The sequence below is a fragment of the Sarcophilus harrisii genome, chromosome 1 (genome assembly GCF_902635505.1).
Source record: "Sarcophilus harrisii chromosome 1, mSarHar1.11, whole genome shotgun sequence".
Classification (NCBI taxonomy): domain Eukaryota; kingdom Metazoa; phylum Chordata; class Mammalia; order Dasyuromorphia; family Dasyuridae; genus Sarcophilus; species Sarcophilus harrisii.
The window spans coordinates 574,785,249-574,801,666 of record NC_045426.1 but is presented as its reverse complement, the minus strand read 5'-3'; the positions used below and the strand labels follow the sequence as shown (position 1 = coordinate 574,801,666).

At 34.2% G+C, this 16,418-nt stretch overlaps 1 protein-coding gene across 2 annotated transcripts in view; it reads left to right on the top strand.

The window, feature by feature from the left end:
• The window catches only part of RAD54B (RAD54 homolog B), a 111,172-nt gene that overhangs the window by 60,965 nt on the left and 33,789 nt on the right, over nt 1-16,418 (top strand). Inside the window, exons 4-5 of one of the 2 annotated variants that reach the window (XM_003760258.4) lie at nt 7,902-8,093; nt 14,241-14,519. In XM_003760258.4, the coding sequence (XP_003760306.1) occupies nt 7,902-8,093; nt 14,241-14,519 (471 nt within the window). The remainder of the gene's footprint in view (nt 1-7,901; nt 8,094-14,240; nt 14,520-16,418) is intronic. The other variant, XM_023496390.2, reaches the window with a different exon arrangement.

Genomic DNA, 16,418 nt, shown 5'->3' with positions numbered 1-16,418 from the left:
ATTCTGATAGACATGGCTCTCTTCAACAATGAGATGATTCAAACTAGTTCCAATTGTTTAGTAATGAAGAAAACCAGCTACACCCAGAGAGAGGACTATGGGAAAGGAGTATGGACCACAACATAGCATTTCCACTCTTTCTGTTATTGTTTGCTTGCATTTTTGTTTTCCTTCTGGGTTTTTTTTCTTTCTTTCTAGATCTGATTTTTCTTATGCAGCAAGATAATTGTATAAATGTGTATACATATATTGTATCTAACATATACTTTAACATATTTAACATGTATTAGACTACCTGCCATCTAGGGGAGGGAGTGGAGGGAAGGAGGAGATAAGTTGGAACAGAAAGTTTTGCAAGGATTAGTATTGAAAAATTACCCATATATACTTGACCTTTTATCTCTTCCATCTCCCAGCTTTATGCCTTTATTGTTGTTCACTAATTTCAATCATGTCCAATTCTTGGTGACCCCACTTGGGATTTTCTTCACAAATGTAATGGAAGTTTAACATTTCCTTCTCCAACTCATTTTACAGATGAGGGATTGGAGACAGAATTAAGGGACTTAGGTCACACAGCTATTAAGAATCTAAGGTCAAATTTGAACTTGGGTCTTTCTGACTCCAGACCCAGTACCCTATCCACTGCCTTACCATAATTTTATGCCTTTTCTGACATTCATTATCACACCTGAAATATTATCAAATTATCAAATTTTATTATCTTGTTAAAAAACACTATTTCTGTTTGAATGATTTTAATAGACGATTGGGGGAAAAACTTATAAAAGAACCCATCTATTTAGCAGTGGTTTTTTTTTCCCTACCAAATCAAATCAACAAAAAATAAACGTAACGAGATATTAAAATCTCTTCTGTAATCAGTTAATTATAAAATGGAAAAGATGTGGTGCATTGTTGAATATTCCTTAGTAAAGCCTATTTGATTCCCTAACAAATGCCCTCACTGTTGAGGATGTCCTTGATTTATCTATGGATTTCTCTCATAAGTATTTATATGGATGAGAGAGATGGCATATATAGGTAGTTATTGATCAGTGGTTATTGATGTTATTTCAGGTTGTTTTTTGTTGTTGTTGTTGTGTTCATAGTCTGAGATTTTTTTCCATGCCTTTGATATCTTACACTTTTTCAGATACCGTGTTTTGAGGTTCCTCAGTATTCTCATAGTTCTTCAGCATGAACATCCTAGATTTTCATTCTGAATGTACTTGGGATGACTTAGCTTACTAGTTTTTTATACTACTTGTCCCTGCTATATGAGATGCTACTATTCACAACTGACCATTATCCTTCTGCATGAGATTGTATAAACAAGTTTATATTCTTACCTGATGTTATCTTTGGCTGTTATCAAGTCAGATGTTTGCTAAAGTGTTTGGGGGATCTTTTGGTCTCCTTTATGATGATTTTTATTGGTTCCATGTAACATAGGGCTTCCATTATGATATTTCTTAAATTTCTTGAGAGTTATTATCTTTAATTTTTTTTTTTTAATTGGCCAGTGTGGAAGGTCTGCTTTATCATCTTTATTCTCCCTAAGAGAGGCCTTAGATTCAAAAACAAAAAACTTGTTTATAAATGCTAATTTAACCTGAGCTAATAGGCTTCTCTTTTTGAACTCTAGGTGAACCTGAGCAAATGGGCTTATGTGCTTGACCTAGTAAGAGGTTTTTGTATTTAAACTTTGGCTTGACTTGGCGTGTAAACATGTGTAAATTCTAGTTTAAATTCTAACTTGACTTTGTCTCTAGTTTTAATTTATTTTGTTATAACATTATATGCCATTTATACCATTATGAACTCTTTATCTCAGCCATCTGTGCCCCGGTGTGGGCAAACTTCCCTATCCTATTTAAGTTTGGAATTAGACTGAGGAACTCTCCTTGCCTCATTGAGACAATAATAGGCACTTTGTCTAAGATCATAGCCAGTCTGTAAGTCAGTAAGCATTTATGAAGTGCCTAGTATGTGGCAGGCACTGGGCTAAACCTTAGTAATATAAAGAATGGCAAAAGAGATCCCTCCCCATAACCCATAAGGTGCTTGCAATCCAATGAAGGAGACAACATGCAAACAATTATGTACGTACAAGCTATGACAAATAGGAAATAATCAACCGGAAAGGCACTAGAATAAAGAGGGATTAGAAGGTAGAATTTTAGCTGGAACTTGAAAGAATTCAGGAGGCAGAGATGAGGAGAGCATTCTAGAATGAGAGACAGCCAATAAAATCTGGGAGTCTAAAGATGGAATGTCTTTTGAAGAACAGAAAAGAGGCCCATGTCATTGAATCAAAGAGTATGTGTATTGGTGTGGTGAAGGTATAAGAAAACTGGAAGGGTGGTAGGGAAGAAGGGTAGGTTTTGAAAAGTTTTGAATGTGAAATGGAGGGATTTGTATTTGATTCTGATGATAATAAAGAACCACAGGAGTTATTTAAGAGGAAAATGACATGATCAGATAAATCACTTTGGCGGCTGAGTGGAGGATGAACTGGAGTGACACTTGTATTGTCAAGATGTTGCAGTCACTGAGGAGTGAGTTGGTGAGGACTTCATCAGGATGACAGTTATATCAAAGGAAAGAAAGGAGAGTATTTGAGCAGTGTTCTATAGATGAAATAGATTAGAAATGGGAAGTCAAGTGGGATGAGAAATAATGAGACACTGGAAACAATACCTAGGGTGTAAGGGAGGAATGGTGGTATCCATGGCAAGAACAGAGAAATTTGGAAAGGGGGAAAGTTTGGGGAAGGTTATAAGGTTTTATTTTACTTTTGTTCTCTGGGAGAAAGGAAGTGGGAGGAATAGATATTACATATGCATAAGATAAGAAAAAAAATTGAAGCAGTCATAGGAGTGATAGAGAAAGAAGGAAGAAGAAAAACAAGCATCATTAAATGCCTACTATGTGCCAGGCACTGTTATAAGTATTTTACAGATATTTGATCCTTATAACAACCTTGAGTGGTAAGTTACTATTGTTATCCTTGTTTTATTGTTCAATTGGAGGAGAGGAATGCTAGTGACTCCAGTTTAACTGGAAATTACAGCAGAATGTTGCTTCTAGTGCACAAGTCTCCATTTGTTTACCTTGATCAAAAAAATTTCATAAGAAAGAACCTAAGGAAAGATAGCATGTATTCTTGGAATAGATCCTTGTTTCTAACAGTCAAAGTTTAATACACCACCTGGTTTGATATTCAGGCTATGCATTTGCATTTCTGATCAAAGAAACAGTGACAGCCACCACAATCTAAGGGACTGAGATTTATTTTATAGTCCTAGCTAACATCTCCTTGAGCCAAGGCCTACACTTCAAAAAGATTCATAATTTATAATGCCCTTTGTGGGTTTTCTGGAGGTCTTTGAGCACCCTTCCTTTCAGCAGAGTAATCACCACAAGAATAGCCAGGTGTTAAAATCCAAAAGTCTTTATTGTCTCCTTTGCCTGGTGTTCCACTAGCTTACTCGTGGCCTTCAGAGGGGACTTGGTTTCAGGGGAGAAAATGCAAGAGGACGGGCCACCACAGTGGTGTGAGAGGAAGTGAGTCTGAGTCTAAGGGCTTGTGCTTCAGCCTCCAGCCACCATAAAGGTGGATGATGGAATGAATCTGTCTTTCAATACTCCAGGAGAGCCACCAGGAGCCTGCTTGAAAGAATGAATCTTTTTCCTTGGTTCCTAGAGCTTGAGCTCCTCCCTCCAGTCCTTTGTCTTCTCTGGCTTTCTGAGTCCCATCTTATATATTCTACACTGAGTATAAACCAATCACTATATAACTAGGAAACCATTATTTGTTGCAAGATTCAATCAATCATATTGAACTTAGAGAACTATTAATCACCATGCTAAACTAGGTAACCATTATCTCATCAATTCCACTGACAACACCTTGTAAGAATCCTTGTTTCAGAGTTCTGGCCCATAACAATAATTGGACAAATGAGGGAGGCATTATATCCCTGATACCTCATATTGTAGGGATAATAGAGAATTGGAAGTAGGTGCTGAACTTCATAAAATGGGATGTTGGTGGGCAGGCTTATATGATAATATCTAACATTTTAAGACTTGCAAAAAATTTTATATATCTTCATTCATTTGTGTATGCTTAAGTTGAATGATCCTTCTTATGGGTCAAGAGTTGAGGAGAAATAGAGATTGGGTAACAGTGAAGGAATGAAGTGAATGTAACTTATTTTGTATCATCTCTTTCTTCCAGGATGCAAAGGTCTACCTTGGTTTGGTGGACATGGTACTAGACTTGAAGTCTGAAAAATCCAGGTTCAAATTCTGCCCCAGATACCTTTATTAGCTGTGTGATCCTGGGCTTATTACTTAATCTCTCTGGACCTCAATGATCTTGTACAGCTTTAAATTTGGATCTTGAGATATTCCAAGCTACTATAATTAACTTGAGGTCTTTGTGGATTCTGATCTGTATGAGACAAATCTATATCCCGAAAGAAGAGAGAATTAGTAGTAGTAATCAAAGCAAAAGGAACTATCACTCTCTCCCCACCCCATTTAAAAGGTGAATGGGGTGAGGAGGAAATACTGACTGACTGAAAAATGTGGCATCTTCCTTTAGAAAAGATATTAGAAAAGAATAAAGTTGTAGGCTAGCGGTCTGGAAATATAAGTGACAACCACCAGAGAATCCCATTCTCAATTAAAACCAAAGAATAAGCTTATAAAGACATTGTAGTGGAAAAAGTGATATTGCTCTGACTAGTAATAGGAACAAGATTAATAATAATAGTATTTTTTATTTTGTTCATTGGTTGCAGTAGTCCACTCCCATTACTAAATCACAATAGGAATATTAAAGTATTATGATAAGTATGTTTTGAAAAGGAGAATATTTGTAGAAGAAGTGGTCATAGCTGCAGTGATTGAAAACTTTCAAACTGATATTATTCTGTGTCTGGTGGCATCAAACAAGCAATCCTAGAAAGGGGAATTTTGCCAGGTTGAAATACTTGCATTATAACCACTTGCCTGTAAAAAAACATTATATGGAACAGTAACAGGAAACACATCAGTTCATCTCTGGGATTGTACTCCAGTTACCAAGTAAACATGAAGTGGGGAAAAAAAGTAGATGGGGAAGGCAAAATGTGCATCCCCCAAGTTACCCTTTGAATCTTGATGCTACACAAACGGGAGCAGTTTTAAAAACTAATTTGAGCTTAAGTGAAGCATAACTTCCAGTAATATGAATGTGATAGTCCTGCTGTATCCTGCGTAGGCCACATCTGAAGTTACAGTGTTCAGTTTGGGGAACCACATAATACTAGCTAGCATTTATACAGTATTTTAAGGTCTACAAAGCACTTTACAAATATTATCTCACAAGAAGCCCAGGAAGTGTAAGTGCTGTTCTTATCATAATGAAACAGAAAACTGAGACTGACAAGTTAAACAATTTGATTAGTGTCAGTCTTCCTGACTACAGATTCAGCATTCGATCCACTGTTCCACCTAAATACTATATTTTAGAAAGGATATTGATAAACTGAAGAGTAAATAAAAGAAGACATCCATATTTCATATAGAACAAGATGTCAAAGCATTATGACCCATTCAAAGTTTTTGAGATGTTAATAACTATTGGGTTTTTTTTTTTTGCCTACTTATCTTTGTAAAAATTTTGAGAATGACATATACATGTGTTAAAATTATGCCTAATAAAAATATGAGGGAACAGAATTTCACAAATGATTTTCTACCATAGACCACATTTTTACAGTTCCAAGCTCAACGGTCACTGTTGACTCAACTTTTCCAACAAGGATTCTCTCGTGGATGTATACCAACCATGTATAGATGATAAGATCAATCACAGAAATAACTGTTCTAATAACCTGATTATTAACAAGAAATGAAACATAAAACAGAAACACAGATACACACACATGAGAATATGATTGAATTTCGTGGACTCCCTGTCTAAATACATGTCATAGTTGGAGCATTAGGATTTTTCATTTCTTTAGTTTTTTTCTGTGTGCATTATTAAATCAGTCTCTTGAGTGGGATGTATTTCACCTAGCAGACTTTTTTTTTTTTTTTTAACTATTCTAGAGCTTAATGAAATCAGCATAATGTCATTCAAAATCGGGAATGTCTGTGGGACCTGATCATTAGGGAAACTGGGGATTCAGAAGACCTGAATTTAATGCCTGATATTGTCGTTTACTACATGGGCAACCTTTGCAAGGAACCTAGCTTCTCTTGGTTTTGGTTTCTTCATTTTCAAAAAGGAGGGTAGGATAAGGAGTGGGTGGACTAGATGACTTCTGGATTTAGATCTAGCTTTCAATCCAAGACTTTATTAATAAGGTTTATAGGATATGCTTTTATTTGGACTTTGCCCAAGCTATCCTCCATGACAGATTTAAACATCTTCTGTGAATATATATATATATATATATATATATATATATATCCCTTTTTATATGTCGTTTCATACTGATAATCGGAGGATTATTGAACCAAGTCATCTCTGTTGTTTCTTCATTCCAGCTCTTGCGTGACTTTATCTTATACATGAGATCCTTTTATAGATACACTTTACTTTTTTGAATCAAGCACTCAAAAATCAATAAACAGTAAATACACCATGTAATATTGTATTCTCTGTGCCTTATATGACTGTGGAGATGTGGTCAGTTGTAGAAAAAATAGTTCTTTTTATAGATAGTTTGTTTCTTTTTAAAACTTATAATGCTTAATGTAAGAATTTCTGTTTTTAACTGAATTGACAATTTGTAGAGATGAACTGATTGGTTGGGTTTTTTTGTTTTTGTTTTTTCCTAATTACCTTGGTTGGATCTGTTTTGTTCCTTATGTATGAAAAAGTTTTCACTGCAAGTCCTGGTTTTTCTAAGAACAAGTTTTTTTGTTTTTGTTTTTGTTTTTTTTTTCCCATGCTACCCATGTTGTTTTGAGTTGCAGATTGCATAATTGAAGAGATTTTCCAAATAAATGAAAAAAGGGAGAGGAATAAAAGGAAATATGAATTTATCAAGTACATATTATGTGCCAGGCACTTTGCTAAATGCTTTACAAATACTTTTATGATTGATTCTCACCATAATTCATTTGAGGAACCACTGTTAAGTAGCTTGCCTAGAGTTATACAGCTAGCAATTAAATAGCTAAAGTTCTGTTTGAACTTAAGTGTCCCTGAATGTAGGTCCAGCTCTACCCACTGTACCACAATTCTATTTGACTAAGTTTTATGTTTCTGTGTCACATGCTCCTGGATACTCAAATGGTCCAGAGGACCCATTTGATGAATTCTTAGCCATTAGGCAAGAATAATTCAATAAAAATTGAATTGATACCTTGTTTACTTTGAGTGGCAGCATGATGTAATAGGAAAGGGCATAGGCCTGAAGAAAGCTTCACTTAGCTCACCCCTTTTTGGTCAGCTGACATTGATAATTACCATCTCTCTTAGCCTCAGTTTCCCCATTTATAAATAGGAATGTCAGTACTTTTGCTTTATTTTATAGGGGTTTTATAAGTATGAAATGAAACCTTTAAAGTACTGTCAGTGGGATGTCTTATTGGTGTTTTATTCTTATGTTTTGCTGATAGAGATGAAAGAGACTTTCCTCTCTATTTCCTTTTTTTTTTTGGGGGGTAGTTATTTAAAGTATATAATACTACTTGTTTCTTTAATACTATAGTTAAGATTGCTCAGTATTATCTCCAATTTCTAGCCTTTAAAATTTTTACTGATGATTATATTAATTGCATTGTTATTGAACCTCAGCAGAATTTATATAAGACAATAAGATCATTCTGCTTATACTCTCTTGATATGAGTGTGAACCACTGAACTTTTGTCATTTTTGTGGTCCTAGCACTTGTAGCAGCAGAAGTAGCCCAGCTAGAAGAAAAAGAAGCCATATCTGACCACGTGACAAAATATTTCAGTGTTGTTTGGCGTAAAGTTTCAAAGAAGAAACACAAAAAGTGGGAAGGTGATGCTGTCCTTATTGTGAGCGGGAGGTCATTCACCTTGAAGGATCTGGAGGGCAAAGACATTGGAAGAGGTAATCTCGTACTACGGGGAGCTATTGGGAGTGTGACTTTTGTTAATGTACATTCCTGCCAAGATGAAAGACTGACATTTGAGTTTCTTCTATCAGGCACCAGTTAGATGGTTTGGAATCCATTCTTCTCACCAGTCTGTCAGGGATGGCAAGAGACTATTGAACTGCACTTGAGCAGGAATCAAGCACTGTGCTCAGTTTTCATTTAAATGGGCAATCAGTATTTCTGATAAAGGTCTCATTTCTAAAATATATAGAGAACTGAGTAAAATTTATAAGTATACCAGCCATTCCCCAATTTATAAGTGGTCAAAGCATATGAATAGTTTTTAGAGAAAGCAATCTATGTTATGTATAGTCATATAAAAATGCTTTAAATCACTATTGATTAGAGAAATACAAATTAAAACAATTCTGAGGTACCACCCTATACTTTAACTCAGTTAAAGTGAGATAAAAAAATTAAAACTAAAAAAAAAAAAATGGCAGAAAGATAATAATATATGTTGGAGGAAGTATGGGGAAAAAAATAGGAGTAGTTAGTTGTTGGTGTACAACTGGTCCAGTCATTTGGTAGAGCAATTTGGCGCTATGCCCAAAAGGCTATAAAATTGTGCCTAATCTTTGATCTCACAGTGTCGCTACTGGGTTTTGTATCCCAGAGATCACAAAAGGGGGAAAAGTACCCACAGGTCCAAAAATGTTTGTAGCAGCTCTTTTTTGTGGTGGCAAAAAATTGGAAACTGAGTGGATGCCCATCTGTTGGGGAATGGTTGAATAAGTTACGGTATATGAATGTAATGGAATACTATTATTCTGTAAAAAATGATCAACAGACTTATTTCAGAAAAACCTAGAAAGACTTACATGAACTGAAGCTAAGTGAAGTGAACAGAATACATAACTGAATGTGGGAGTCATGATATTATTGTTTGGGGCAATTGCACCTACCCAAACTGACTACTTAGGAGTCACTCCAAATGATGTACAGAAAGAATTTATTAGAATCTCGAGAAGCGGACCGTCCTGGCCTGTGGGCCCGAAAGGACAGCAAGGATACCCACAGGAGGAGAGTCATTCACTTGAAGATGCTTACAACTTTTATACATTTCAAAGAACCCCCATAATCCCACTCTCTACAGACTGTGATTGGTTACATAAACCTTTATCCCCCTATTTGTCAGTGGAATGCAGTGAAAAAGGTGATAATACAGCTTTGGCCACTTAATTCCTTCTTTGGACAATGGATTGCAGTCCAGGTCTCATCTAAAATCACGTGACTGGGGACTATAGGCCTGATCTACTTTAGTTAACTGTCTCTGATCAATATGTGCTTAATTTGTAAGCTCTTCACCTTTCTACACATTATGATTTATTATCAGTAAATATTTGATTTGTGTACCTATATACATTTTTGGGCAAAAAGGAATTTCAAGTGGAAAAAGAAGCCCTGAAGTAGAGCACTAATATTTAGTCCACCCATGTAGACTTTTCAGTGCTTCTTATCTTATATTCATATATAGCTCTACAGTATACTCCCCTTGTATGTTCTAGAAAGTATAGGTCTTCTAAAAAATTCTGGAATATAATAAACAAAAATATATTCTATTTAATAATATTAAAATTTGATCTTTCTTTAAGGTTTCATATGCAAGGGTAAACTTACAGTAATATCACAGATGATCAAAATACATAACTGACCTTATTAGTTTCTCATATGATCTATAAATTTTGTTTGTAACCCCAACACTCTAGCTGAGACTTGTAAAAATAAGACATTCACCTTTGACTGAGAATGACAATCTTAAGACTCAAGATAACTGAACATAGGTAGTCTTTTGGAAGCAAGTAGGCATATTTGTCTGAGATTTAAGGCATTTTTGTGAGCTTTTTTGGAGATTCATTTGAGTGCTAATTTATTTCATTCACTTTTAAGCCATGGTACACAGGAGGGAGAGGATTATAGAAAAGTATGTTTTAATGGAAGTATTTTTTCTTTTCATAAAGAAAAATTATTTTGAAAAAATGAGCTAGAGATGGTGGTCGTTGCTAAGATTCATGATCTTCCTATGGAATTCAATGTTTCATTCTTCTTAAATGTCAGTCATTTAAGTCAGTAAATAAATCCAATGAACATTTATAAAGTTCCTAATATGTATCTTGTAATTTTGTATACATACCAGCAATATTATGAATGACATCTCTGAAGTTTAAAGTCCCTCAAATGGTTAATATCCAACAGGAATTAGTAATTTTGAAAGTAATATAGGGATGGGAGACTTCAATAACAACAAGTATTTATATATAGCACCTTCTATATGCCATTCATTGTACTAAATGCTTTACAAGTGTGATTTCATTTGATCCTCACAACAACCCTGGAAAATAGGTGCTTTTGTTATCCCCATTTTTTCTTTGAGGAAACTAAGGCAAAAAGATTATGTAATTTGCCCAAGATGACACTGTTAGTAATTGTCTGAGGTGGGATTTGAATTCAGTGTTCCTGACTCCCGGCCCAGCTGTCTATCTACTGTGTCACTTAATTTTCAATTATCTAGATTTTCAATTTAATTTTACATTTATTAATTGAATGCCTTGAAATTTTGCTTCATGCTGTAGGCAAGAAAAAGATTTGCAACAGATTTAGATATTTTTTACATGACTATAACTATACAGTGACTATATTGGCTAAGAATAAAACATTCAACATGGAATAAATATGACAGCTTCATGAGCTGATGAAATCAAATGTAGCTAGCTTCAACTTGTTAGGAACTTACTGTCAAATTAGGAGGGAAGATGAGAGGATAGATCTCATATATACCATTAAAAAAGATATGGAATAATACAGTACAAAGGGCAGATCCATCAGGCATTACACAAGAGAAATCCCTCCAAGTTGGCATTAAAAAATTAATAACTACTCTGTGGCTTCAGTCATTTAACCAATTCTAAATTTGCCTGTCTGATCATTTAAAACACATCTTTCCAAATTGCCTTTAAGGATAGCTTGAGGAATTATGTTAAATGCTTTGTTGAAATTGAAATTATTTCCCTCATCTACCTTCTGATACAGAGAAGAATTCCTCTATGCTTCTATTTTTTTCTTCATTATTTCTTCCTTAAAACAGATTTATTTAATTTTTTTGTTATGAATTTAGCAAACATCAACAAATATAAACATTTTCAGCATACAAAGAACAGGAAAAAAAGTACTATATGTGAAAATGAACTTTTGCTACATAGATTTTTTTAAAAGCCTATGTTAAATTTAACTGAGCTCTAGCTTCCATTCTTTAAAAGGAATATTTGATTTTCCTTTCTAACCTAGAGAAAGGAAGTCACATTCTTCCAGCCTTCTCTTTTAGGACAAAGGTTAATTTGTATATGCACAGATGTTACTTAATCCTGGCAAAAACACAAACTTAGTATGCTCTCTTTAAGTGACTGCAGAATTCTTCTTACTCACTATACTTGCTTGAAAGCAAGATTTAGTTCCTTTGTTTTCTTAGATAACTCTTGTACATTAGTTTTTCTTGTTGTTGTTTGTCTTTAGTTCTCGAAGAAGACCATGGCATCAGGCTTTGTCATGCCTTGCAAATGAATTGGATTTAGGTGAAGGAGAGCTGTACAAAGTCACCATCCTGACTTTTTCCAGAACCACCAGAGTCCAGTGGCAAACTGTGTTGGCAGTTGCCCATTTGCTTTATCCGATTGCTAAGCTCATGGGTCAGCTAGTTACTGGTTGTCCCTGAGCATGGCTTAATTTATTTAAGATAGATCTCCCACTTTATCAGGAAGTAGGATGATCCTTTCTACATGGCTGCTTTTGATTCACATGGGCCCATCTCTCTTATTTTATTTTTCACTGATTTCAAATATCTCTGTCATTTTTTGTCTGCCAGGCAGGGTAGTAGTGGGGGATAGAGCTGGAATAATAGATTGTTCTATATTATCGCCAGGCTGAGAATTTTTAGTGGATTTTTATGTAGGCAATTACAAACTATTGAAAGTTTGAAACGGGATGATATGATAGTAATTTTGCATTAGAAAGATTAATTGAGCAGTTATATATAGGATGGATTATTTAGTATGAGGAAACTATTAGTTCTTTGTTTTATTTATTAATTCAATGGGTTTTTTTTACTTAGTTTTATTGATTTTCAGTTTTTAGGTTTTCTGTTTTGAAAATTTTTAACTTGTTTTTGGATGTTTTCTTTTTGGATGTATGCAATTTGTTGATCTCTTCTTTTTCTCTTTTATTGATGTGTTTATAGATAAAAATGTCAGTTCAAGGAAGAAAGAATATATATACATACACAGCTGAGTATAGAAATTCATCTTATTCACCCCGAAAATAGGTAGAGAAGGGCCTAAAAGAAAGGAAAGGGAGTGTGTTCTATATACAAGAAAAAGAGGAAAAGAACTCATTGGTCATTTCCAGAAAGAAACTCCAAAATAAAAATTCCCAGAAACATTATAGCCAAAATCTAGAAAGAAAAAATAATGCAGTAGAAGGAAAAAAATTAAAATATTGAAGAACCTCAATCAGAATTACTTAAGATTAGGAACCACTGATATAAAGAAATTGAGTGCTTAGAATACAAAATATTGCAGAAGGCAAAAATACAGACTTATCATAAAAGTAACTTGTCCAGCAAAACGGAGTATAATCCTGCAGGAAGAAAAAAATAACTTTTTAATGAAATAGAGTCTATCTAAGCATTCACGATGAAAAGATCAGACCAAAATTATGTAGAAATTTTAAAAATACAAGCATAGGATTAGAAATATAAAAAGTTAATCATGAGCAAGCAATCATAGGGAAGAATCAGTAATGATCTGATTATATTCTACTGTGAGAGGGAGATAATATATGTTTATTGTCAGAACCATATTATCTTGAAAGATTATAGAAGTCTAATTAGATAGAAAGCCTTGAAGTGCTTCTCTTATGTGTTTTGGATTATCATAAAAGAATGAAAAAGGAGTAAAAGAGGAATATACTAAGAGGAGAGGAAAAGGAGGGCTGGGGAAGAAAATTATCTCATATTTGAGGTAAACAAGAAGACATTTATAAAAAGTAGGAAGGTGTCCATCTCCCACCTCTCTGCCTTTCCATTGGCTATTCCACATGCCTGGGATGCATCTCATCTTTACTACCATGAAATCACTGTGCCTCCCTTCTCCATAAAGTCCTTCCTGTTCTCTTTAGCTGATATCTCTTCCACTCCCAAAGTTGTTTTTGAAGAGAACCAATGACATCAGGAGAATGATGTCCTTACTTGCAAATGGATTCGATTTACATGAGGCAAGAGCTGTGCAGAAGTACAACTTCACTCTCTCCTCCAGAGCCATCTGGGTCCAGCAGCAATATATAGATCAGGTTGACTGGAGATGGCCCAGGATGCAGCGGGCCACCTTAGCCTTTTTAAGCTCTTTTGTGTTTTATATATCTATTCTGTTACAATGTAAGCTCATTGAGAGCAGGAAATTTTTCCTTTTGCCTTTTTATCTCTTGCAATTACTGCGGTGCTTGGCTTCTACTGTCTTATTTAGGCTGGTACAAAACTTGTCCTGCTAACAACAGGACTGATTATTTTCAGCATCATTATTATACTCTACCTTTCAACTTGTTCTTGTTCTTGTTAGTTCTTGTTAGTGAATGGCTGGTTGTTTTGGTGGTGGCAGCTCACCAGTTGTACTACTAAAAATCAATGGCAGTTACAGATTTTCTCTGCCATGTGTTTTCACTCTACATTTATCTTCCATGCTTAGTTTTTAGGAAAGAACAATTCTATAGTTGATGGTTTAGGTCAGTTATGGTTAAGGTTTGGGGTTGTTTGTTTTTTCTCCTGAATGAAGTTAACTTAATTTTATCCCTATATGATTAGTTAACTTATGTAAGTTTTCTTTTTTTTTAATTGAGGTTTTTTATTTTCAAAACATAACTATGGATAATTTTTCAACTACTTTAAGTTTTCAATCAAAGGGAAAAATCTTGTGTACTTTCTTGTTAGTCATGAAGGTTATTCAAACAAAATAGTTGTTTTTATTACCAGCTGTTGAATGCTAAGTGCTTGGTCACTAATTAATTTGTTCCACTGTTTGTATCACTAAATCTCTTTTTTCTTGTTTTCATTTTAGGCACTGGATATAAATTGAAAGATTTGGACAGTTTAAATGAGGGTGAAGCAACAGTGATTGGTGGAAAAGAAATAGAGGTCATGGGTATAATTTCTTCAGATGATTACAAAAGTGGTAGATGTTTTCAGTCTAGCTTAGGGAGCCCATGCCTCACACCTTCACAAATTACCCGGAAGCCTTTTTCTAATCCAGTTAAAAGTAGCTGCAAATCCAACACAAAAGAAAAGATTGTAGATGATTCCCCAAATTTCAAACCTCGTCATGATCCATATGCACAAAGTAAGGGATTTGTAAGATATTTGTTTTGTGTTTAAATCTTCTGTTTTTATTTGTAAATATTTTGTGTATGTTTGAGATTTTGAAAAGTTCAAAGAGAAATAATATCAAATAAAAGGAAAGTAATTAATACAAAGATGCTTGTTTGTAGCATATTATTATAATTGGAAACTTGAAAAAAGATCCAAAGACCCAACAACAAGGATATACCTGAGCAAGACACAGTAGAATGCTATTTAACTTTTAGTGGTATGAAATATTTGACATGGAAATGTATAATTAAGAAATTTCAAATGGAAAAAAGATAGAATTTAAAACATTATATATTGATTATAGTAATACCAAAACATATCAAAGAATGGAGAGATATTTGGAGCCATGTGAATTATCAAAATTTATTTTTTATTTGATTCTTTTCTTTGTAAAGTTGCTTTCCCAATTTAAAAAAAAAAATGAAAGTTCCCTGTAGCAGTACCTAAGGTTTTATAGTATGTTTGGAAATAATCATATAAGGAAGTCCATATATATTTATATTGGAATATATGTGGGTATATTGTATTATTCATATTATGTATCTCTGTGTGTGTGTGTGTGTGTGTATACACATGTATGGGTGGAAATGTATATTTACACATGTATATTTGAAATATAGACTTATGAAATCAGAGACCTATAGATAACTAGAAATGTATACATGGGCTCCAGTGCAAATAAATCTGAACAGCAAAAATTATGTTTAGTAGGGAAGAAAATAAGTCAGAATTCAGTGTGGAACAGCAAAAAAGAGTGCTGGCTTTGTAGACAGAGAATCTGGGCTCAGATGTTTGTTACTTCTGATACTCTCTGTGCAACAGAGCTGAGCACAGCACAACACAACCTCCCTGGACCTGTTTTCTCATCTATAAAATGAGGACTTGCATTAGATGTTATTGATGTACCTTCAGCACTAGTCCAATAATTTTATGATTCTATTTATTCTTCTTGTAAGCTAGACAAGTCACTTTCCCTGTTTGCCTCAGTTTCCTCATCTATAAAATCAGCTGGAGAAAGAAATTACAAAGCACTCTAGTGTCTTGCTTAAAAAAAAAAAAAAAAACAAAAAAAACAAATGGGCTCACAAGGAGTCAGACATCATTGAGAAACAGTTGAACAAAATTTGTACCTCTATTGTGAAACTCTCAATATTTTTTATAATATTACATATTGTATATTTGCAATATTTATTATAAGAAAACATTTTTTGTTCAGACTTGTGATTTTATTGATTTAGTAAACTGCATTCAGAAAATTTCCCCTACCAATCTAAATCAGTAACTGTTCTGAAACTTATATAGCCTTAGCAAGTGGTGTGAGTCCCTGGGAGGTTGAGGTTTTGTCCAGGGTATACAAAGCCAGGATGGGCCTAACTCCCAACTCTACTCTTTGTCTACTAAACCTTGCTGCCTGTGAATTTTAATTATGATTGTCTAGAACTGTTTATTGCTCTTTGATTCCTGGTGAGATACAAGGATGTGAACTTCAAATGTATTTAAAATTTCAACCATATTTTATTACTTATCTGAAGGTACTAGTAAACTTAATGAACGTAGCACATATATTAAGCATATAGATCATTTGTCTTGACAATAGAAATGAAAAGAACTCAGGTGATATATCTGCTGATTCTTTTTTCCTATTGCAAGCACAAAATCATAGAATTGTCAGAGCTGAAAGGACAGATAATGTAATCCAACCTCTTCATTTTATAGATAAGAAAATTGAGGAGCAAAGAAATATTACTCACCTAAATATACATAGCTAATAGTGGCATGATTGGGACTTAGAAGCTTAAAAAAAAAGGTAGGGCATTTGAAGGACTAGACAATATTTTTCAATTTTTTTATAGCGTGATGTTATACAACA